The sequence below is a fragment of the Ovis canadensis genome, chromosome 22, assembly GCF_042477335.2.
Source record: "Ovis canadensis isolate MfBH-ARS-UI-01 breed Bighorn chromosome 22, ARS-UI_OviCan_v2, whole genome shotgun sequence".
Classification (NCBI taxonomy): Eukaryota; Metazoa; Chordata; class Mammalia; order Artiodactyla; family Bovidae; genus Ovis; species Ovis canadensis.
Genome location: NC_091266.1, coordinates 32,927,150 through 32,952,927, shown reverse-complemented (window position 1 = coordinate 32,952,927; position 25,778 = coordinate 32,927,150). Strand labels below are relative to the sequence as shown.

The 25,778-nt window shown below is 38.7% G+C and overlaps 1 protein-coding gene across 3 annotated transcripts; it reads right to left on the bottom strand.

The window, feature by feature from the left end:
- Positions 1 to 6,131: 6,131 nt before the first annotated feature.
- On the bottom strand, positions 6,132 to 24,046 carry CCNJ (cyclin J). 3 transcript variants are annotated; one of them, XM_069568048.1, is made up of 6 exons: positions 23,827 to 24,046; positions 23,064 to 23,173; positions 17,849 to 18,059; positions 10,357 to 10,656; positions 10,110 to 10,269; positions 6,132 to 9,480 (listed from the first exon to the last, which is right to left on the bottom strand). In XM_069568048.1, exons 2-6 carry the CDS (start codon positions 23,130 to 23,132, stop codon positions 9,069 to 9,071), a joined length of 1,152 nt encoding a protein of 383 aa, XP_069424149.1. In that variant the 5' UTR covers positions 23,133 to 23,173; positions 23,827 to 24,046; the 3' UTR covers positions 6,132 to 9,068. The 3 variants fall into 3 exon arrangements, with proteins under 3 accessions (XP_069424149.1, XP_069424151.1, XP_069424150.1); XM_069568050.1 differs by having other exon boundaries at positions 10,110 to 10,236; positions 23,827 to 24,044; XM_069568049.1 differs by having other exon boundaries at positions 23,552 to 24,038.
- Between the last annotated feature and the right edge of the window lie 1,732 nt (positions 24,047 to 25,778).

Here is a 25,778-nt window from a genome sequence, read left to right as displayed (position 1 = left end):
GAGAAATCAGCAAAGAAATCAAGCATTTCGTAGGAGAATTATAAGTGGCCAATAAACTTATTCAAAGCTGTTGAACTATATTCAGAATTTCAGAAATGCTAATAAAAATGAGATCATCTGTTATATTTACAAAGATGAAAAATTTGATAATAATATCCATTGTAGGCAAAGTGGTAAAGTATGTATTCTAATGAATACATTCTAATGAGCATTTTTTGTTTCAAAACATTGGGAAATGATTAAAATATTTTGTATCCACATGATTCAGTCCCAACAATTCTAAAATATATTTGGATATACTTTAACTTGAATATATGTTAATTTCATAAATCATTGCTGACCCATAATGAAACACAAAAATAAAAAATTACATGTTCATTATGCAAACCATGTAAATATTTATGTGTGTACAGGAAGGATACCCCAAAGAGATTATTAATTATGCTATTTTGCTTTATATTTTTTGTTTTTAAAATTTTCCATGTTGATCAATCAGGAAAAAAAAAGCTGTGAACATTAATAAACAAAAAGATACCTCATGTTATCCTGTGAGAACTGGTGTCATGGTAGAATACTCCACACTGATATATCTTGGAGATTGTCCACATTAGTTTATATAGAAAAATAGTTTGTTCTTTTATATAGTTATAATAGTAAAATGAAATCCTTTATTGATGAATATTTAAGTTGTTTATAATCTTTTGCTCTTATCAACCATAGTAAAATAAATGATTTGTGCCTAGCTCATTTCACATGTATATAACTCTACCTATAAAGTCCTAGAAGTGGAATTTCTGAGTTAGAATATTTTTGTGTTTGTAATTTTGATGCAGATTGCCAAACTGCCCTTCATAGAATTTTATTTAATCAGACACTATCATAAGTCATGTAAGACAAAGCCTATTCCCTTACCAACACTGTCATCAAACTTAATAAGGTTAGAGATCTTTCCTTCAGAGATATTTGTATTTCTTTTTTTGGTAACTGCCTCTTCATGTCTCTCCCTCCTTGCATGTTAAGAAAATTAGTCCTTGCCTAGAGATTAGTTGCAAATACTTGACACATGTGATTATTTCTCTTTTAACTTTAGCTATGGTGATTTGGGGGTTTCCCACATGGTGCTAGTGGTCAAGAACCTGCCTGCCGACTCAGGAGATGGAAGACTCGAGTTCGATCCCTGAGTCAGGAAGATCCTCTGCAGAAGGTCAAGGTAACCCACTCCAGTATTCTTGCCTGGAGAATCCTTATGGACAGAGGAACCTGGTGGGCTATAGTCAATGGGTCGCAAGAGTTGGACAGGACAGAGTTGCAGTGATTTAGCACATAGCACACATGGTGATTTTTGCCATGCTGAAAAAATTTTAATTTATATAGCTAAATTTTATTGCTTCTGGATTCCTTATACATATTTTTTGAGATGGGTATCAGTTTTTTTTTTTCCAGGTGGCAACCCACTGACCCAACTCAATTTATTGAATAATCATGTTTTCCTCCACTGATTTCAGGTGCTCTGTTTATCACATATTAAATTCAATATATATGTAGGTTTATTTTTGGAATTTTTATTGTTTCATTGAATTATTTTCATTTGCCAGTACTATAGTGTTTTTTCTATTGCAAGTTTATGTTTTAATGTACCAGAGGGCTTATCTCCCTTCATTATCCTTTTCCAGAAATTCCCTTTCTTACTTGTTCAGTTCATTAAAAAAAAAAGCCTGAGAGATTGTTAAATTTAACTTAAGGAGAATTGACATCGTTATGATGCTGATTCATGTGTCACAAGTATTTTAAAGTTTTCTTCATATCAATCTTGCACATTTCTTGTATTTATTGCTAGGCATTTACCTTCTTTTGGTGGCCATTGTAATTGAGTATATCTTTCATTAAATCTCACTGCTGGTTGTTTGTATACATGAAAGCTATTTTATTTATGTACCTAGACAGTGTACTGAATTCGCTTATTCTCTGTCGTAGCTTCTCAGTTGATGATCTTGGAGTTGCCAGGTGTTTAATCACATCTACAAATGATGCTAATTTTACCTCCTCCTTTCCAATTTTTAAACTATTTTCTATAGTCTGGTTGCAATGCATGCATGCATTTATTTTCCATTTTTGTAATTCATTAGTTTCTGCTTTTACTTCATTCCTTCTTCTTTTTGTTTTGTTTACTTGTTATATCTCATACTTTTTCAGTTGGATGTTAATTTTCTTCTGAGCACTGTTCTAGCATTATTCTGATGTTCCTGGTTTCTAGAATTTTCATGATAGCAATTTTGTAGATACTCTGAAATTTTTGTTTGGATTTCTTATTTAATCCAAGAATTGTTTGAGATTTGTGGGGAGGTCCTATTATATATATTTTGTTCATTTCTCTTTCATGAGAAAAGTCATGTTTTCTATATTTACTTTTTGGAATTGATTGTTTTCTTTATAGATTAATTCAGTCAAATTTTATAGAAGTTCACATTAGACCTTAATATTATCAAAGAAAACTTAGATATAGATAATTATTAGTACACTATTGTACACACAAGAAACCAGTAATGAATCAGTTTCATCTAGCAAGGGAAAAAATGAGAATTTGTGTAGTTTGGAAACCATGGGTTTTATTTGGCGGTGGGGGTGAGCTGCAGATGAGCTGGCACCCAGCAAAAAGACCAGTCAAGGTATTCTGACCTTAGTCACTTTGATGTGTCAAAAAGAACAGTTGCAGCTGTTTAAGGCCTCTTCAGAAGACTGAGTTTTACTGTTAGCATGGGTGCCAGGCTCTGTCAGTGTCCTTTGTTATACTGTCCATCTTAGTTATGCCAGGTTTGTACCATTTCCCTTCTCAAAAGGCATTTCTTTCTTAAGTTGCTCAGCTGTGTCCAACTCTGCTACCCCATGGACTGTAGTCCCCCAGGCTCCTCTATCCATGGAATTCTCCAGGCAAGAATACTGGTGTTGGTAGCCATTCCGTTCTCCAGGGGATCTTTCCGACCCAGAGATGAAACCCAAATCTCTTGCACTGCAGGGAGATTCTCTACTGTCTGAGCAACCAGAGAAGCCCATGTCAATTAAGTCTACCACAATATGTTAAGATTTTCTATCTTTTGTTTAATTACTGATCTCTCATGGACCAAGATGAATTAGTTTCCTGTTTTATTTTTCCTTATATCCTTTATAGATTTTAATTAATATTGTTGCAAGGTTATTTGATCCAGAGTTCATAACTGTTCACCCTTATTTTGAATTGTAACCTTTAGCATTACAGAATGCCCCCATTCCACCCCATTTCCTGCTGATTTAGGCCTGAATCCAGCCACATCTGTTATTAAGAAGTTGCTGGTTGTTTTTATCTCTTTACTCATCTGTCTTCAGCCCTTGTGAATCATTTTGTTGTTGTAGGTCTTTTATAAGGCATAGATTTGAGTTTTCCTTTGTGATTCAATCTGAAATTATTTTTCTCTAAATAGTTGAGTTTAGCTCATTTACTAGTTTGATTATATTTGCTCTTAGTTATGCCATAGTTATACTCTCCATATTTATACCTTTTAAAGAATTTTACTATAGACTCCTTGCTTTGTCTTTTGTGTGTAGGTTTTTGTGAGGTATTTTTGTTCCCATGGTTATTTACATTCGTAATACCTTGACTTTATAATATTCTCCATTTATTTATTTATTTTCATTTACCTATTTATTTAGTCAAACTGCTTTTTTTTGGCCATGCTGCATGGCTTGTGGGAATCTCAGCTCCCTAACCAGGGAGCAAACCTGGGCCACCGGTGTTGGAAGCATGGAGTCCTAAGCACTGGACTGCCAGCGAATTCTGAGCCAGCCTTTCAGCATCTGTAATTCTCTTAAGTGCTGACAGACTGATAAACTAGACTTCATTAAAATTAAAAACTTCTGCTCTGCAAAAAACAATGTCATGAGATTAAGAAGACAAGCCACAGACTGAAAGAAAATATTTGCAAAATACATCTAATAAAGGACTATTCCCCAAAATATACAGCAAACAATCTGACTTAAAAATGGGCTAAAGACCTTGACAAATACTTCATTAAAGATTATATAGTTGTCAGATAAGCACATGAAATGATATTCCACATCAATTGTCATCAGGAAAATGTAAATTAACCCCCACCTATTAGAATGACTAAAATTTGTAGCATTGACAACACCAAATGCTGGCAAGGATGTGGAACAGAAGTCATTCATTGCTGGTGGGAACACAAAATGCTAGAGCCACTCTGGAAGACAGTTTGGTAGTTTCTTACAAACTAGACATGCTCTTATCCTAAGATTCAGCAGTTTCACTCCTTGGAGCTGAAAACTTATGTCTATAGTAAAACCTGCACATGGATGTATACAGCAGCTTTGTTCATAATTTCCTTTTAAGTGAGTGGATAAATAACTGTGATCCACCCAACCAGTGGAATATTATTCAACACTAAAATGAACTATCAAGCCATGAAAAGACATGAAGGAAACTTAAATACATAATTACTAAATGAAAGAAAAGGCCACATACTGTATGATCCCAACTACGACATTCCAGAAAATGCAAAGTATGGAACAAGAAAAAAAATCAGTGGTTACCTAGGGGTAAGGGGTGGGGATTGCATGAGGAAGAACCAGCAGGTGGAGCAGACTTCCAGTAGTGAGACTACATGGTGGAACAGATGCTATTACACATTTGTAGGGCTTCCCTGGTGGCTCAGAGGTTAACGCGTCTGCCTCCAACATGGGAGACCTGGGTTCAATCCCTGGGTTGGGAAGATCCCCTGGAGAAGGAAATGGCAACCCACTCCAGTATTCTTGCCTGGAGGATCCCATGGACGGAGGAGCCTGGTAGGCTACAGTCCACAGGGTCACAGAGTCGGACACGACCGAGTGACTTCACCTTACCTTACCTTACACATCTGTAACTGTATGCCATTGCACTTTCATAAATTTACAATGGTGATAGTAGGAATGTGCACCACCAAGAGTAAACCAAAATGTTCATAATGGGTGACTATGTCGGTTCATCACTTGTAACAAATATACCATTCTAGTGGGGATGTTGATAATGGGGGAGACCGTGCATGTGTAGGGGCAGGAAGAAGTTATCTTCTCAATTTTGCTGTGAACACGAAACTGCTCTTAAAAAGAGTCATAAAAATTTTTAATTAAAAAAGGGGTGGTGGGGTTAGGAATAGGGTAGAAGGTATCCTTCTCGTAGGAAGCAGGAGCCTGGTTTTGATGCTTTTAACTATTTTTTTCCCTTAATATAAGAGATTTTAAAAACCAAGTTGAATGATCCCTTAACCAAGATAATTTTAAACTGAGTTGTGGATGATAAACCATTCTAATTCTTCAAGTGGCAAGTTAAATGTAAGCTGCTTGAGGCTAGGGAGATGTCTTTCACTATGGGCTTAATAAGCTGAGTTATCGATGAATATAAACTTATCACATGGGACTCAGAATCACCTTAATGCAAAGCTACCTGCCCCGGTTTGGAATGCTTGTTGCTTTTCTTAAATTCAGACTTAAAAAACAATGTGTATGTGTATTAACAATGTGAAAACAACAACAAACAATGTATATTAATTGTTGCTAAACCATGCCACTGTGCCAGAGTAAGTGACATTACATAGAACAAATTAAAGAAATACTTTTGATGGATGTAACTTCCTAACCCTGCTAAAAATTTTACTCTTCAAAACAAATTTTATCTGTTAAATTTTAAATTGAATTAAGTAGCAATGATACTTAACTGAACAGACCATTCTCACTGTCAACCCTGTGCCTTCTCACACCTTTGGCCATTTCACACGTTCCTACTTTTGAAATCAGACGTCAAATTTTCTACAGCTTGCATTATTGTTCTGCAAATTATACACTGCAATTCTAACATACTAACAACTATTTTGAGTTCAAAAGGCCAGAAAGGTAGTATCAAATACACTTCTGTGGGCTCTGGTCTCCGCTGTATGGAATACATAATCAATGGATAAATGTTTCCCACCACTATGGTGATATTCTTCATTGGGATAGCTTTTACTTCATAAGTGTAATTATGATTCCAAGTCTGACTTACATGATGACATGATTTAATGAAGCTGCAAATATACAAATTTATATTTAAAACAAAACACCAAAACCACTTTAACGAAAACTAGTTTTATTTTAAAATTAAGTGCATAGCACTCATCTAATTCCATTGGTGTGGACTTTAGCACCATACTTGCTATTTGCAATTAATGTCATAACAGATACATTTTGGTTTGCAGTCTATATTTGAGTAGTGTTTAGTGGACTTTGGTAAAGCCCTTTATACATATCATTAATTTCTTCACAGTACACATTTAATGGTGGTCCGGTAATCTCAAAAACCAAAAAAACCTGCTTTAAAGACTAATCAATAAATTAAACAAAACAAAACCCACACAACTCCCCCCACCCACAGCCCCCCAAAGCTAGCAGTTGTGAGCTGTATTTATACTGAAACCTAATGTTTTAAAAATAGTACTGGTTTCTCCAACCACCCCATCCCACCCTACCCTGGGTATGCAGCAATAGTAACCAATTATTTATTTTACTCTCTGCCCCCCCCCCCCAAATTAGTCCAGTGTTCTTTAGTTTTTTAAAATATAAACTGGGAAAGTGTTACAGGCTTTTTAAAAAGGCATATTCTTCTATAACAAGAATGACATTTAAACCAATCAGTAAAAGCATTTGACAAGACATTTAAATTACCATAGGCACCAGTTGTTGTTTCAAGTTGGGATCTTTATCCCAATATCTTACATTCATAGTATTATTGAGGTAGTTAAAATACTGAAAATTGGACTCCAGGTTGCTAGGTTCTGAATGTGAATGATATATTCTCTTTTGAACCCACTTTCCCCCAAATAATTCAAGTTCTCTTGAGGTAAGGACTACCAAAATCCAATAAGCAGCCTTCTATAAAGAGAAAAGTGATGATACTTTCAGAAAACAATTTTCATACTGGAAAAATCTGCCATGAGTGAGTGTTCTTACCTGAGTAGTTTTTCATTTTATCTACCAGACTAATAAATCCATATCATGCCCTATGCACTCTAATGATAAAAGTTACCTTTCATTTAAGGAAAGGATATTCTGTAAGAACTCACACTGACAGAAGCCACCCACCCACATTCATCTACTGGAGCCATCTGGATCAATCCATTGCTGTGATGAGTCCCTTCCCTTCCTAACAAAAGCCATTGGCTTGATTATTGAGACTCCTGCTGCATACCCATAACGTCTTTATAATAAGAAGCTTGTCTTCAATGCATATTACGGCAGTCACATACCTGCCATGCAGTTTCCCTTCTATTCAAGTGCTATCTTTAAAAAAAACACACAAACAAAATGACACACTTCACTAATTTTTCTATCAGAAAGCTTCCCTCCACCAAATCTCTTCTCCCACAGATAAGAGCACAATGTATATAGTTTCAGTTATTACAATGGTTTTTTTTTCTTTTTACTTTTTTCAGTTTATTTCCTCCAAACTCTTTACCTCCAAATTGCCCTTGCTGTAAGGACCTATTGCTGTTTTCACTCATTACCAATATACTGAAATGTCCCAGGGCAGTTCTGGGGCCAATCCAATGAAAGTCACCTTTGCCTGCTTACACTTGACTGCTGCTGCTGCTAAGTCACTTCAGTCATGCCTGACTCTGTGCGACCCCATAGACGGCAGCCCACCAGGCTCCCCCGTCCCTGGGATTCTCCAGGCAAGAACACTGGAGTGGGTTGCCATTTCCTTCTCCAATGCATGAAACTGAAAAGTGAAAGTGAAGTCGCTCAGTCGTGCCCAACTCTTAGCGACCCCATGGACTGCAGCCCACCAGGCTCCTCCATCCATGGGATTTTCCAGGCAAGAGTACTGGAGTGGGTTGCCATTGCCTTCTCCGTTAAACTTGACTAGCTGGATTCAAAGGCTGCTTATAAAACCTGTCTTCCATGTAACAAAGTGCTGTTCTAGCACAACCTGAGAACTACCCTGGCCACATTCCACCTCAAAACAAACTTATGGGACTTTATTCTAGTACTGACATTTTACAGTTACACCTTTACTTGAAAAACCTTTTTTAGAATAATATCAAATCTGAGTATAAATCATTGATTGCACTGAGAAATGCAAAACTTGTATGTGTATTATGAATGACAGGAACCACCACTTCTTTCATTCTACGCTACAATTATGTTCTCATTTGAAAACACACTCTAGCAGGAGTCTACTAACCTATGTTATTAAGGTAGTCATACTATAACATTCCCAAAACATGTTGCATTACAGTTAAGTGTTTCCAAGTAGTACAAATTCCCTGAGTTAAATGTGTTTAATTCTAAAGACTTGAGGTTGATCACAGGGGAAAAATAAGAAAAATGTATGACCATGATTTTAAGACATCTACTCCAATCTTAATTTTAGTACATAAATCCAGATACCTATATTATCTGTGATAGGGAGTTATTTAGAATATCTAAAAAAAAATTTTTTAACCACACTGACTGGTATAGCAAAGAAATTCATGAGTTGAAACTTAGTCAGAAATTCATTTGCAGATGCAGATCAAAAATATAAATCAAAACTGGAGACTAAAAAAAAGGATCTCTTCAAAAATTAATACTGTAACTTTCCTTCATAAAAAGAATGTTTGGCAAGTCCACAGATAAACATTAATCTCTGACATAGAAGCCAACATTAGGCCCAGAGCCCACCACAGGTCAAATCTTGAAACAGCAAATTTGGAGTCTGTCCAGATTTTCTGTTGGGTTGAATATTTTTGAAATATTGGGACCATCATTTGGGGCTTTAAAATGTGGCATATAGAAATTTGTTTTAATAGGATTTGACATATACACCGTTAAAGTGTTTGCAGTGTTACCTTAGTCCTCCCAGATATTCATGGTGTGTTGGAAGGGATAGTCAGTCTTCCTGGTGCTGGTATCTGAAGAGCTCTGATGAAATTTGGATCCCTTTCCTTTTGAAGAGAAGTTTTACAAAAAGCTTGCCCCAGAGCTCCAAGTCACAAACAGTCTGGGTCAGGTCTTACCTTCACATAAAATCACCTTTCAAAGCATTGAGTAATGCAAGGATAATGTTCATTTATCTGATAACTCCGGTTATAAGAAACATTCAGACAGGGTTTAACTTCTACCGGTATTGCCAGTGACATCCCAACACCAGTTGGCACATGCCCAAGGCCCTGAACACTAGTTTGGAAGCCAGCAGGACATGTTGGTAGTGTGTAAGATGAGGTGTGTGTAGTAGATACAATCTGCTGACAGCTTGGTTGTTCCGATACAGGATGGCGATACTGCAGTGAGGTCTGATGAGTCTGATGGAGATACTGAGGTTGCTGAAAGTGAACTGCCCGAGAGGGCTGGGAGGCTGTCTGGAACATACTTAGTTGTGCTGGCTGAGGTCCTGCCTGTCCTCTCTGTTTGTTTGCTTCTTTCACATCATTATCATGAGCGCTGCAACATAGAAAGGAAACTTGTTAATAATGTTACTTGAGAAAAATCTGCAAGAAAGTCACACATCACCCCCAACTCCTTAACAGCTGGCTCCTTGGACTGCCCCACTGCCCAGGTAGCAGTCACTGCAACCATAACTTCAACAACAGCACTCTCTCTTAGCCTTCTGAAAGTCCCTTCCCATGGCATAACCCTCGAGGACTGGCTGCTAGTGGCTTTGAGGGCTCTTTTCAGCTTGGGAGCTATGTTCACAATGAGCACTTAAATATGACTGCCACTTTGAATTGTGAGGCCACCAAGATATCCCCAAAGATGTGGAAATGGGGACTGGAGCAAGATTTACCTGGACGATCTCACAGTTGTGGACTCACACAAGAGCAGCTCCTTTCCTTATTATGTACCCAGAATCATACTAGCAATGACAGCCTCTACCTGGATAACAACCAAAAGAAACTCCCCTTTCACTCAGTACTCCACTGAGTACTGCTCGCCAGGGGCTTGCTTATGGCAGCAGGAAGCTGTCAGGGCAAGTATCCTAAAAGCTCTCGGCCTTTGAGAACTTGTTTCCAAGGCCCCTTTTACATGAAGAATGTTAATAAGAAATTACAAACAAAAGAACAGAGGCTTACATCAATAGCCGTTCAATGCACTGCACTAGGAAATCCCAGGAGTAAGCAGTAAGACGATGCAGTCTTGGAGGCCACGTTGGAGAAAGACGAAGTATAATCCTTGAAGAAGCCACACATGCTGCAGCTACTAAAGAAGGTGCATAATTTAGAAAGGCATAATCTGTGGAGACATCAAAAATGAACTTAAGCAACAGAATACACAAGTCACAAGCTCACAAGTCACTTACTGGCATCTACAACAACTCACCTTGCAAAGATACTTCCAGGAAGTAGTCTGCATACTTGGCCATGTAGAGTTTAGTTTTTTCCAAGCAAATCATTGGCCAGCCATCATGAAGATCTGTTTCATGTACTGCTTCGGAGAGATAATACTCAATGAAATGGGCAGCTGTTGGAAGGCAAAGGTTCCACTGAAAGGTTTCTAATAATAATAGTTCCATATGTAGCAAATTTTGTTTTGTTAATACTAGATTCATATTAGTCATACAACCCAGGCTGTTGAGCTGCTCCAGCTTAGGCACACTATCTTCTTTTTCTTCAAATTTACCTTATATGCAAAGGGAAATAAAAGCAAGAGAAAGAAAATATTAGGCCAAATGATCAAAGTTAAGTCTAGTTACTTAAATGGGACCTGCTATCTTAGTACAAAGATTTAGATCCAAAGACATTTTCTCCCTACTCTGGGTAGATACAACTGTGCTAGAACTCCATGATTCTCAAATCTTGTTTTCTCTTTCAATGCCTCCGTTCCACACCCTTTACCCTCTCCAAAAAAAAAAAAAACATGTAAACATTTTGATCTATGTCCTATTGTGTAAGGAAAACAGTCCTATGTGCCACTGAAAATATAACTTCCATCTCAACAGCTCAATCTTTTCAGAAAATTTCTTTATGAGGGCAGATGATGGTTGGTAAAAAAAACTATTTTAGGACAAAGTTTCAAGTACTTAATGTCATAAAATTATCTGAAATAAAAAATAGCTAAGCTTCAAGAGTTTCATCTCAGCATATTTTCAGCAAAATCTCAGAGAGATATAAATAAAGGAAAAAAACAAACAGGTGACCATCTAACACAAACATTACCACTCTACAAAAAACCCCTAATCCTCCTCTTCTGAATTAAACCAAAAATCTAGCCAAGTCTGTCATTTAAAAAAGGGGAAAATACTTTATACCACTTTTATATCCTCTTACTCAAGGCAGAATAGGCATAAATATTGAACCTGGTTATCTAAAGGCATTAACTTCTTTTCATGAAACTCACCCATATGTACAGCTGAGGAATAAAATGGCCCCTCTAACTGTGAATGATTTTTCTATTGATTACATATCATCTTGCACTTCAACTTCCTTCAAGTATTTTACTAAATATAAATTATTCATTTTAGGTATTTCTAAAAGTCACGGCTGGAGAAAGTTCAAGTATCAAGTACTATCATGATTCTTCAAATACAGCAATAGAACCAAAAGAATTATCTTCAAGTTTCTTTGGGTTTTTGTTCCATGACTGTCCAAAGAAGAAGGGAAATTAAAACTAAAAGCTTCCACTTCCTAGCCTTATGTTCTTTTTCATATTAAGGTATAAAATCATATTATACTGCAATTATTATAATTTCTCACAATAGTTTTTATACTTGTTCATAATTATAGCTGTTAGAATGTTATATATTACTATATAAAATTTTGTTTTACTATTTTGATATTTATTTCAATATATTTGTTTTCTTTGGAAATCTTACAATTTTATTTTACTCATTTAAAAACTTTTTGTAGAAGACCAGAAAGACTGCCAAACCAGAAGAAATCAAACCAGTTTCCCTGTGAAAACTGGGAATGGTTCTCTTTCAGAACCATATATTGAAATTCTGACAACAAATGGTAGTGGCCAGAACCACTCAGCTCAGATGCTCAGTACACTGGAGTCAGAGAGGTCTGTTCAAGTCTGCCAGCCTTAGGGGCTGCGTAAAAACACTGCTAACTACCCTGGTCTTGGCTTAGGGAGGGGGAACTAGGGTAGAAGGTTTGTCTCCTATGCCAGGCACTCTAAGCTCATGACTTTGAGTCTAGGTCCAAAGAGTTTAAAATTTCACTCCCACTCCAGAAATTTTGAACTTTGTTAGGTTTAAACCACTCTTAATATTGCTGCAAGTATGAATTGATCAAAAAAACTTACATAATTCAGACTTTTCAATAATCTAGATAATGCTTGCCAGTTCAAATCACATACAGATGAATTTCACAAGTTTTGCCAATGGCATTTATTAGCAGAGCTGAAAGCACTACAGTGGTCTTAATGACAGTCATCCAGTATGATCACTGTATAAATATAGGAGAGGAACCCACTGTTCTCTATATAACAAACTGGAATTCTTCAGAAGGAGAATGACTTAGGAATTTAGTTCAATCCCTCTGGATGAATCATTAAGGCTTTCAAAGTACTCTATTTGTGTAGCAGCAGCAATACTGGCATTGAACTTCAAAGGAATATTGTAAAAGTTAATGAGTTTAAAGCTCCTTTGAAGAAATTAATATACCACAATTCACTATTTAATTCAAGGATTAAGAAAATATTTCATGTTATCTCCTTGAACCTTTCAATACAGAAAACAAAACGGTATATGACCAATTTCACAGCTCAAGAAACCAAGTTAGCAAGGTTGGCCAATTAATTTAAGGTCAATTAAGTTGAGTCAAACCCAAAATGGAAGATTTATGCCTGAATTCCCAAATCTGCTTCCAGACCAAAGCTAAATGGGGACTCCTAGAATAGACAGGCTTCTATATTATTAAGGATCCATGGGGCTTCTATATTTATAAAGTACTTGGCTATTAAAAGTATGAAGGTCTTTGCATCTTGATTTGCAAAGTTAAAAATAACTTGCATACTACATAAATAACCATATTTGATATTTAAATTGAGGTTTAGTTTTTTGGGGAAACTTTTCATTATATATAGTAATATACTCAGATGCATGGATGTTAAAAGAATTCAAAATGTGAGACAATGTCATGAGTCCTTGCATTCTCACGTACAGTTTTTATCGTGCTGAATGCTGTGTACATGACTATTTTAAATCTACTTATCCGTAATACCACATACAGATCACAAAGATCAGTTTCTTCAATTGAAAGGAAATACCAGAAGCCATGTGATTATATTGATAAAGGTCCCTAACAGGAAATAAGGGCACAGGAAATTCACATCTGCTTCCCAGAAAATAAAGAATCAGGGGCCCCAGAAACAAAACATCAGGTTGTCTTTCCTTTATAGGAAATGCTCAGATCTGCCATGGAAACCAGCACATATTCAAAGTCAGGAGGGAATGGCAGGTATGTGGTAGTAGGGCATGGATCAGATAGATGTCACTGTGATCTCTGCCAACCCACATTTTGTCTTTTATTACTAAGGAGAAAAAAGTCATCCTTAATATTTACTAGGAATTCTCACAAATTTATAAGACTACCAGTCTAATAAGAAAAAAATGGATAAGGAACCAGAAGACAGAATTCATAGAGGGGAAAAAAAAAAGGTTCTATTCTCACTAAAAATCGATATATAAATAGAATCATCTGTGACATACAGTTTTTCACCTATCAAATAGTAAAAAGCTTTGTCAACCCAGTACTGGTGAGCAAGAAGAAACAAGCACTTGTCACAAATTTTTGCTATTAAAAGCCTATAATCTCACTTTTGACTTCATCTTGACTTTAAGATCTTTTCTTAGTTACACAAAACCTTGAACAGGCTTCCTGGTGGCTCAGATGGTAAAAAATCTGCCTGCAATGCAGGAGACCTGGATTTGATCTCTGGGTTGGGAAAATCCCCTAGAGGAAGGCATGGCAACCCACTCCAGTATTCTTTCCTGGAGAACCCCCATGGACAGAGAAGCCTGGCATGCTGCAGTCCATGGGGTCACAAAGAGTCGGAGCAACTAAGCACACACAATACCTTGAGCAGATTATCAAAAGTCTCAAGTTTAAGACCACTTCCATGCTCTCTACAGAGAGCCAAGGGAGCCAGGAGTTAAGAGTGTCAAGGAGTTAAGAGTTTGAGAACTTCCCAGGACAAATCAGTCTTTTCTGGAATGAGTCAAAATCTTTGGGGCTAGGGAGCCAGACTAAAGATTATAGAACACTTATGGAGGAATTAATCATTACAATGCTAACCTTTATGTTTCAATTTCATATGTGCTTTTAAACATACTACTCTACTTGATCCTTACAACAAGTTTGTAAGGTTAAGTGTCTTTATTTTCATTTTATAAAAAGTAACCTAAGACTCAAGGGTTGTTGAAATTCATATTACTGACAAATTCAATTCTATATCCATATAGATTTCCCATAATCCCTGCTGTAAAAATACTACATGCCACTCTCCAGTTTGTAGGCCCTTTCTTCCTCAGTCGTACCTGACTCTTTGCAACCCCATGGACTGTAGTCTGCCAGGCTCCTCTGTCCATGGGATTTTCCAGGCAAGAATACTGGAGTGGGTCGCCATTTCCTCCTCCAGAGGATCTTCCTGACCCAAGGATCGAACCCAGGTCTCCCACGTTGTAGGCAGACACTTTACGGTCTTGAGCCACCAGGGAAGTCTAAACCTAAGACTCAAGGGTTGTTGAAATTCATATTGCTGACAAGAAATTCAATTCTATATCCATATAGATTTCCCATAATCCTTGCTGTAAAAATACTACATGCCACTCTCCAGTTTGTAGGCCCTTTCTTCCTACCTCTAATAGTGTACATCCAAGCAGCTGGATATGCATTAGTACCTGAAACTTACAAGCTGTGCTCCATTTTTAACCAAACTACCAAAGCCTTCCAACCTATTTAATAACTAAAAGACAGCTGTCACTGAGTCCTGTCAGCTGTAAGTTGTTCTTCACTTCTATACAACAGACTGCCCACCCCAAAGCAGGGAGCAGCTGGGGGAGGGGGACATTCAGAGTTTAATCATTCTGAGGCAAGAGAAGCATCGTTTGAGTCAAGTTTATGATAACTAACTGGAGACTTGACACTGGAATTCAAATATAAGAAGATATAGTGTAAGAATGTAAGAAACAGTAGAAAGAACTCCACAAATTTAAAACATATGTCATATACTAAAAACAGACTACTGGTTTATAAGCATCGTAAGCATTTCTGTTGGAGTAAAGTTAGACTTCACTAACTGGAAGAAGAGATTTCAGTGGGCTACTAAGGGCCAGCATCTTTGATTCCTGACCCCACTGAAGAGCTGATAGCTTGAATTCCGTTTGACCAGCAACTACTTGGGAGGAGCTGAGACCCTAAGGGGCACCTATCTCACATTTTCTCACTCTCCAGTGGATGAAGAACAATGTAAAAGCAATTCTCTGAGAGACAATAGGGTGGGGTCAGTAAAACAAAGGGAGGAGGTATCTGACTCTTTTAGTAATAGGTAGTAAACAATTCTCATCTGAACTCAGTAAACACAAATCCTAAAGCCTAGTTCCTAGAAAATAAGTCAAAAGTAACTATGTACTACCACAGATTAAGTCAAATAATCATCAATAAAATAAACTGATCACAACCTTAAACTGACAGTTACAGAAAATTTAGAAAGAAGAACTGACAATGCCATTCCAATCAACCTAAAGTGGTGCATAAACAGAAGATCCTTTCCCCAAACTGTGTAAACTGCAGAAACCTGGCACCAATGCCAAGCTCTGCATGGTGGCCAGAGTTCCTTTTAAAGTATTCAGCTAGAGACCTTGGTGAACTCTGATTGTAATATGTAGTTTATAAATGTCTAGTTTATAATCCCCAAGTCATTTTGTAAGGTACTAGTAAATTTCAGTCACAAACATAAGTCAGTCTATGAACTGACTATCCATCATTCATAATTTCACAGTCCATAGGCACAGACCAGGTAGGGCTAGGTAGTGATTGAAGGACAGTGATGGCCACAGCAGGCAAAAAATTTTTCATTACTGATCCTAAGATTTTAAAATAACCTAACTTGCATGTTTGATTTCCTGTGTCTCTCAGCTATAACCGATCCTATAATATACTAATATTGTACAGGATATCAGGAAGCCATTCCTTGTAGATTCTCACACATTTTTGACATGCCAAGTATGGGCTTTTCCAACCCTATGCAAACTACTACATCACAAATCATCATAGTGATGAAACACAGAACTGTACACATGGCTGCTTATAAGGATAAGACCTTAATTAAAAGTTAAAGGTTAATTATAAATGTACAAACATTACCTCTGGCTTTCTGGATGGTGGCGAGAGGAGCAGGTGATACGAACAGATCTTAGAGGACAACAGATTAAAGGAGAAAGACAGATACTCAGGAAATATACCACTCCGGTAAGAATCTGACTCAAGTTACATGGGGACAGAGTTGAAAGAAAAGTCTAGTAAGATGGCTGAGTCCAGATGAACGGTTCTGAATGTTACATTAAGGAGTTTCTACCTTAATCCACAAGTAGTGGAAAGTTATCACTGGGCTGTGTTTATATATATTCAACCTGGTCCACAAAAGATTTGAAATAGTTTACAAAAAGACCTTCCAGGAGATAAAACAGGGAGCTGAAGTCATCAGGGGAAAAATAAGGACAGGAAAAGAAAAGCAGAAAAGACCAGTATCATAAATGATACCACACAGGCCTGCATTTGGTTTTAGGTTTATTTGCAGTCAAATGCAAAGGTGTTTTAGAAAGAATTCTGGTGGTAGGGTAGAGAAGGAATGTTTCTTAGATAGCAGTCACACTGGATCCTAAATTCTCAAGTGGGGGTTAGAGGTGAAGGCAGTCGGTATTTCTACATGTCACTTTAAGTGGGACTTAAATTTCCATTATAATGACATGAATAATTAAAAACAAAAAAACACTACATAATGGATTCAACAACAAATACAATCTTTTCAGAATACTAAGAGAAGAAAAATCTCAGTTTCAGTGCTTTTACTCACCCTCTTTCTCTTCAGTCAAGATACTAACAAACAATGAAATACGTCACAGGAAGATGTTAAGAGAAAAAGGCACCAAAAGGCCCATTAACAGATTCTACCCTACAGCTTACTATGCAGTTTTGCCTACGGTAAAAGCAAGTGTTTTCACATGTATAGCTATTGCATGTGAACCTTCAGTTCATTAATCTAAATCACCACTTAGTCAGTAGAAGGCATTCTAACAACACAAGAGTACGATACCTATCAGAGGTTTTCAACCTAAGCTCCACTGACATTTTGGGCTAGATAATTCTTTGTTGTGTGGGCTGTCCTGTGTGTTGCAGATGTTTAGCTTCCTCCCCGGTTGTAATGACAACCCAAACTGTCTCCACATATTGCCAAATATCCCCCAGTGGGACACAACAACTGCTCTTGGTTAAGAACCACTGCTTTAAGGCAATGGTTCCCAACTGGGAAGATACATGAGAATCACCTTTGAAATTTTTAAGAAGTTAAAAAATATCCAGGTCCCATGATGCAGATTCTGAGTCAGTAGATCCAGAATGACCTAGACATCTGTATCAGAATTTTCAGGATGTAGGGCTCAGGTACACATGTTTTTGAAAGATTTCAGAGCCACTTTTAAATATATCTGGTTAAGAACTACTATGCCAAAAAAGCACTTTCAACATAAACTTTCCAATACTAGTAAACTGGAATGAAAGAAATTTGGTGGTATTTCACCAAGTTCTAAGTAGATTTATTTAATTACAAACTAGAATTTTCCAGTCATGTAGATTGTACTCATACTTACTTGCTAGAAGCAGACAGGAAAGTGCAACTAAATGCAGCTGCTGGATAGAGATGTCATAACGATCCATAAACAGGTCCAGCAAATAGACAGCAAGATGTCGGGCAGAAGGGCAGAGTGTGAAACGATTGCTCACAATGGCAATCAAGTCAGCAAAATATCTTCTGAGACTTAGTTGAGGGGACTGGCCTTTGTAGGAAGGCAACTTCAGCTCCTAAATCAAGAAGAACATTTAGTCTAATATAGGCTGTAGAAGAATTATCCCCTCAATGCAAAGATGACACTTTCCCCCCAATATACTAATGTTACCATTGTCTAAAACATTTTCTTGAGTAAAAAACAAAAATGAAAAAGCTGAGTGGAAGGATAATGAATGGCATTTCAAATTTAGAACTAAACATTTCTCCTTATTCTTAACCACATCTGACATTACCAGTTATAGGTATTTCTTACATTATGGAATAGATGTATTTTAGCAAGATTTTTAATAATGGAATCCTGTTTTCCCTACCACGTATTTTCAGAAAAACATCATTACCAAAATACTAACCAAACCATACATACACATCCCCTAAAGATGCTCAAAGCTTTTAGTTAGAAAGTAATGAATAAATGGACATGCTTCTAGTATAATACATACTGTGTTATACTTGTAGGGATGTTGAAGATCCACTAGTATCTTCTAATCTGGTTTCTCATTTTTTTAAAATAAGAGAATTCCTATACTATTAAAGACTATCCAGAAAGATGGAAGAGTTCTAAGTTCATTTTATGAGCTCAGCACAATGCCACAGTAAACCCAACAGGTATTACAATGGAAGGAAGTAACATGGATATGATCCTAAAAGCACAGGTGAAAAAATGCTAAGACTTCATCCAAAAAAAACTTTTATGCATCAAAGGACAGTTTCATCAGAGTGAAAAAGCAACCCACAGAATGGGAGAAAATATTTGCAAATCATATATCTGGTAAAGTGTTAATATCCAGATCATAAAGAATTCTTATACATACAAATCAACAAAATCCAAAACACCTTGAGTGAAAAACGAGCAAAGGACTTGACTAAACATTTCTCCAAAGAAGATGTACAAATGGCCAATAAGCACCTATAATGATGCTCAAAATCACTAATGATCAGGAAAATGCAAATCAAAACCATTATGAGATATCATTTCATACCAATTAGAATTGCTACTGTAAAAAAAAAATCCCCCAAAAGAAAATGGAGAAAACAGAAACTAACAAGTATTGACAAAGATGTAGAGTAAATGGAACCCTTGTGTAGTGGTGGGAATATAAAGTTGTATAGCCACTGTGAACAACAGTATTGCAATTCCCCCAAAAAATTAATGTAGAATTACCATGATCCAGCAATTTCACCTTTAGATATATACCCAAAAGAAGTTAAACTGGGCACTCAAACAGATATTTGTGCAACCATATTCAGAGCAGTATTATCCACAAGAGCCAAAAAGTGGAAACAAACAACTCCAGTGTTCATCAACAGATGAACTGATAAACAAAATGTAGTATATACATACAGTGGAATACTATTCAGCCTTAAAAAGAAATGAAATTCTGATATATGCTGCAACATGGATGATTAAATCATCTGTAGATGGTTTAAAATATACAAGAGGATGTGTGTAGGATATATGCGATATATGCAGACACTACTCCACTTTACATAACGGACTTGAGCATCCTCAAATTTCAGTATTTACAGGGATCCTAGAACCAATTCCCGTGGATACTGAGGGATGACTACATAGTTTTTTCAACAATCATTTTTTAATATTTCATTAATTTTTGCTTATGTTATCAAGAATGGATACAGAAACTCGTGTATTCCTGGTCAGGTTGACAACTCATATAACCTTCTGAAGGGCGATTAGATAATATACATTTTTGAAAATGCAGACTGCAGATACCCTTTAACTTAGCAACACCAGGACTAGGAATTTATCCTACATATAAGGAGGGCCTTTACAGCACTGTTTTTAGTAGCAAAAGAGTGGAATAAAAAAGCTTAATGTCAAAAACCTGGATGGATCTCCAGGGAATTATTCTGAGTGGGTAAAATGAATCCCCCCAAATCATGTAGTACATAATTCCACTTATGTAACATTCCTGAAATGACAAAATTATAAAAATAAAGAACAGATGAGTGGTTGCCAGAGGTTAAGGGAGAATGACGATGGGAGGAAAGAGGCTGTGCCTATAAAAGGTTAAGATGAAAGATCTTTGTGGTGATAAATGTACAGAGAATGTTTTACATCTTGACTGTATCGATGTCAATACTATCCTCGCTGTGGTAATGGCACCATAGTTTTGCCAGATGGACAGGGGAACGTAGTTGGAAGACACTGGTGGACTTTACGTTAACTTGGCTAAAAGAAGACAAAACAAAAGCAAGAACTCTAAGGGCCACCACTAGGAGATTGTTAAGTGTATCCAATACGTTCTCTTTATATTACTGCAAATGGTAAAAGACATGGGCTTATCATATGGCTGTCAGATTTAGTTCTTTGTCCATGTAGTACAGTTATACACATGAGAAAATGACCTATGCTTCTTTCAGCTTATGAGTTTTTTCTAATGTCTATTCCTGATTCCCTAGAATTGAACACTCTTATTCCTGTCTGCTTCTCAGGATCCCATAGGACCAAAGCACAGAAAGATCTAAACATGTCATCTCCATCTCCAATCACAGGTCCTTGTTAGTTCACCACCCTAAATGCCATCCCATTCCCAAACTGGGTTAACTGTCCAGCCGGGATGAAAATTAAGGCACAGAAGGAATACTCACAACTCTGTGGGATATTTTCTTGATGTTTCTCACAAAGTTAGCATCGTTTCTATCTGTCATAAAGGCTCCTAAAAATATTTCCCCAAGCATCCTAAGACACTAGTATACACAGCAAAACAATGAGAATAAAGAGAAGACACTGGGTATTAGAGGACAGCTGCTTTGTTGAGGAAAAAGTGATTGTATTTAATGGAAACAGTATAGCTGGCATTTGGGGTTGAAGAGGATTTTCATTTGCTGTAATTTTTACTCTATTCAGACACGACTGAAGCGACTTAGCAGCAGCAGCAGTAGATTCAATGCTGGTCACATCAATTATTCCTCCACAAACCTTGGGTCTAAACACAATACCTTCCACTCTGCCTAAATGGCAACTGTCCAACAGAAGACCTAAATTCAGATGAAATTAGACTACTTAAAGGCAAGGATCATGTCTATCTCATACTACCCTTTTAATGCCTGACAGCACCTTGTACACTGTAGGCATACAAATATGTTGAATAAATAAGCATATGACTACCCAACTAAATAACCTAATTAATAGCCTGGAATTGACATGTATCCTCTGTGAGAAAAGTTCATTTTAACTTTCCTTGACTTTAGTGTACTACAAAGAGTGGTCTCCCCAGTTTCACAGGTTCAAGTTTTACTGATTAACAAATTCTTTACAAAGTGTGGCCATTGTGTCAAATCACAAGAATGTGGCTTACACAATGCTTAAAGATAAAATAAAGACAACCCACAGTCACAGGGGGTAGGTGGCCCATCACAACTTTCAGTGGCATTCTTTCAGGCCCTGTTCTAGCTCGTCCTCTGATAGTTTGTACATAAGTTTAGTACAGGTTGTGTCTTATTCCTTGCATCCTCCCCAGAGACCAATAAACAAAAACATCAATAAATTTGCTGGAAAAATGCACTTCCAACTTCAGTTAATAAAATTAATTCATCACTCAGGATTAAAATTACACATAAAATATAAGAATCAAAAACCATGGAAATCACCATGAAAAATCTTAAGTTTCATGTCATTAAAAAGCATATGTATCATTAAACATCAGATATTATTTCCCCATACACCAGAGGAATAAAGAACTGTCACTTAGAAAACAGGACCATTTAAAACTGAAAGATAATATCTAAATAAAAAACAACAACAACAAAAAAATCAAAAGTATTTCAACAATTTCCAAGGTGGAAAACCTGCAACTCTCTTAACATTCCAAAGAACCATTCCATACTTGAGACTTTTCTATGGTACAATTAGGGAGCTGAGGTGTATTTAGTGTGTCTAAGAGACTGAATGTTAGAATTAACAACCAGCATTTAGAAATCTCAAACTTTAGAAAAGGGTACAACTGTAATAGTTTAAGTCAGAATTAGGTTTTCTAATCTATTTAACCTGTTTTTCTTTAAAAAAAAAAAAATCAAGATACAACTCATCCCAGGACCTCTCAACTCCAACAGTCAGCAGCCTTTTTATTAGAGAGTCAGCTGTTTTGCTTCTTTCCAATTTTCTATACATAATAATGGTTCTTTCTATCCACAGTGAAATTAAGTCAAGTTTGAGTTAATTTTGGATCTGGGCTCTTTCTATTAAAGTTATAAAAGACTCAGAAGTGACATGTTAAACAGATGTGACAGCAACAATAAACAAACTCTGCATTGTGCTAGAAAGGTGTATTTTTCCCCCAATATCTTTTAAATACACTAGGTCTACTCCTGTTTGCTATTAGCTGAAAGAGCAGCTAACTCCTATCTTAAGGTTTCCTGAACACCCCCCAAGTCTTGGGGTTTCAAAGGAAGAAAATAACGAAATTATCACTTTCTTGGTGCGTACTATCTGCCAGTCATTGTTCTGAGCACATCTGAAGTATTACCTCATTTTAATCTTCACAGTCGTTTCATAGAGCACGTTCTATTATTAATCATTTTACCGATAAGGAAATTGGGAATCAGAAATTTAAGTAACTTGTCCAAAGTTTCACAGTAAGTTAGTGGAAAGGCTGGGGGATTTACTTTTGTACAAATGTGACATAACAGCTGCACGCAACAGCAGCTATAGAAGAAAGCAGGGTTGCTCTGCCCAGTAAAAAGCCAGCACACATATCTTATAAAATACAATATCAAATCCATGTTCCACCTGGGAACAAGCACATCAGACTGTCCCTTCACATCTTCCCTCTCTCAACTACCACGCCCCACCCACCTCCTCATTCAAGTTTCAGGTTCTTCTGATACACCCCAGGGAAGAAGCCAAGAAGTTAATTAACCTCGAGCAAATAAGCAAACTCGCCTTTTCTGATTTGGAAACTAGTGGTTAAAGACCCTGACCAGGCTTTCCAGGGAGCCGAGATTCATACTAACTGGCATTGAGGCACCGAACCGAAAGGTCGGGGCATAGCGGTTACCTTGTACCGAAGAGCTTGATGGATGTCGGCAGCCAGCTGTCCCCGCCACCACTGCGCCTCCAGCTCCATGGGATCCGGCGGCGTGCCTGGCTAGACGAGGCAACTTCAGTCTGTAAGACACACCCCAGACGCGGTCACTGCCAGCTCCCTCCACGCGCCCCTTCGCACCCCCCGCCCGAGGGGTGTGACCTCAGGCCACCCAGGGTGACTGTTCATCTTCACCTGACTCGTCCGAAAACCAGCACCGACCAAACCAACTCCCTGACGCCTCACGGAAGGCCCACGCTACCCGGTCAGGAGAAGCCAGCTTGTTTGATGAACTGCCGGACCGGGTGCCAGGCAAAAGGGGACCAACTCGGGCCCGAGTTCCCTAGGCGCGAACCCGGGCGCGTACTCGGAAAAGCTAGACCGGAGGCCCAGCTTCGGGACTCCCCGCGCCCCGGGTTCGCATTCTCCGGCCCCGAGAAGCGAGACTTGACAGCACTCACAGACCCCTTGAGGTAAAAACCTCCCGCCGAGAAGCCCGAAGACGAACGCCAGCCCGGCTCCGGGTGCCCGCTGCAGACGATCGGGCGCGCGCTCCTCCTCCGTAGCCTCCCCGCGGCCCGGCCGGGCCCAGCGCGCACCCAAGCCTCCGCCTCCTCATCCGGAGGAGCGCACGGGATCGCGCGGCCCCAGAAAGGCGAACAAAAGGCCGGGCCGGGCGGCTCCAGTGCCCCGCCACCAACCCAGGCCTGCCGGTTCCCACGGCGGCCTCCCTTACCCGGAACCGCGGCCCTCACAGGCCCAGCCCCGCCGACACGCGGGGAACGCCGGCCCCGCTCATGCTGCGGACAGTCGGCAGCAAAGCGCCGGCCTCAGCTCCGACCCAACGCCAGGGCGCTCGCGCCGCCCATTGTTAAAGGACCGGCAGGCGGCTCCGCGTACAAAGCCAGCGCGGGGGCACATGCGGACCCGCCGCTGCCAATCTCGTCTCGCGATACAGCCGGGTCACCCGGAGTCGTCCAATCGGCGGCCGGGCCGGGCCCAGGTGCAGCGCCCGGCAGTGGCTTGGGGGCCCCAGCGGGACCGGGCAGCATCTCTGGCCGGCCCCGCGGTTCGCTTTACCGGAGAGCCCCAACACCACCTACCGCGAAGCCGGCCTGCGCTGCGGGCAGAGGTCGGAAGAGCGCGCCGGAGAAATTATAATGCGGATCATCCATCCGTTGGCCAATCCGGTCATGCCTCTCACCTGCTGAGAACCTCCGCTTGCTCTCCAGGCGGAGGAGGAAAGTTCCGATGCTTCAGTTTGGCGTTTAAAACCCTGTCAGCAAGGATTGATTCGGCCTCATCTCACGTTACAACAGACCCATACCTCTGAGGGGGCTGCTCAGTAGGCTTATCAGTCCCTCCATATGTGCTTTACCCGTTTCCGAAACCCCTACAATGCTTTCTCTGTGAAATTCTGCCTCTTAGGTTCCACATCAAAACTTATTCCTTTCTGTAGAAACCCAAGTAATCTCTTCCCCCGCCTTACTTCCTTTGCTTTAGAAATTCCCAAAGCTTTAAATGAAAGAAGGTAAGCTTGGTGACTCAGTCTGTAAAGAATCTGCCTGCAATGCGGGAGACCTGAGTTGGGAAGATCCCATGGAGGAAGGCATGGCCACCCACTCCACTATCGTTGCCTGGAGAATCCCCATGGACAGAGGAGCCTGGCAGGCTGCAGTCCATGGGGTCGCAAAGAGTCGGACACGACTGAGCGACTCAGCCCAAGATTACCTTTAATAACCTGGCTTGTCGAGTCTGTAGTGGATGTAATTAACCATCTGTGGTGGTAAATCAGGAAAACAACAAAACTATGAAAACACTCTCAACATCAGATAAAACAATATAAGCCTCGAAATGTGATTAGAAAAAAATCTAGTCAATTGTGCTTTAATCTGTTTAGTGGAATATCAGACCAGAAGTAGAGGGTCAACCCAGGATAGTGATCCTCACTTCTGAACATGTTCATCAACCTCTTTAAATATTAAAAAATAGATCATGAAGCCTTAATTCTTTTACTTAGAATCCTTTGCCCCAGAAGATACATGATGAAGATCTACAATTAAGTGATGAATGTAGGTTGCATGAATCTGAGTTTTAGCTATCACAATAACATCTTCAGATACTTAAAGAACAGCTACAAATAGGTACAATATGTAAGCCATGTGACACAGGCTACAGGAACCAATGACAAGACAAGGAAAACTCAAGCAGAAGTTGGCAGAGCCCAGTCTAGCCCAGCATCATCGGAGGAGAGGCTGTTCTTGGCCCATCTTAGTTCCCTAGACAGGAGATGGCCACATCAGGCTGAAAGCGCCATGCCATTTATGATGGCACTTAAATAGTACCTACCTCCTCAGGCTCCAATTCTTGTGCACTAAGCAACTTTATGACAATAATTTGGCTTCCCAATGACTTAAATGTCCAGAGCCTACTTAAGAACTCTTTCAGAAAAATGGGTCACAGACTGTAATCATCAGTTTAATAAGTAGGCTGTCTCTCATGGTTTCTCCTTTGAAGATGTTATTCATTGGGAGCTATTTGTTCAGAAATCATTCTGTTGGATTTCTGGATATGATGAAAGGACTGGTATGTGTATTGATTTTAGTGTTTGTGTGTGTGTTGAGGGTGGGGGGTGGAAAATATAACCTGCCCAATGTGTCCCTAAAATCCTAAATCCAGGTCTATTAT

Coding starts and splice junctions, on each gene's coding strand:
- CCNJ (XM_069568048.1), bottom strand. CDS start 23,132: ATGGAGCTGGAGGCGCAGTGGTGGCGGGGACAGCTGGCTGCCGACATC. Junction 18,060..23,063: donor ATCAAGCTCTTCGGTACAAG/GTAACCGCTATG, acceptor TTCTTGATTTAG/GAGCTGAAGTTGCCTTCCTA. Junction 9,481..10,109: donor TGCATTGAACGGCTATTGAT/GTAAGCCTCTGT, acceptor TCTATGTTGCAG/CGCTCATGATAATGATGTGA.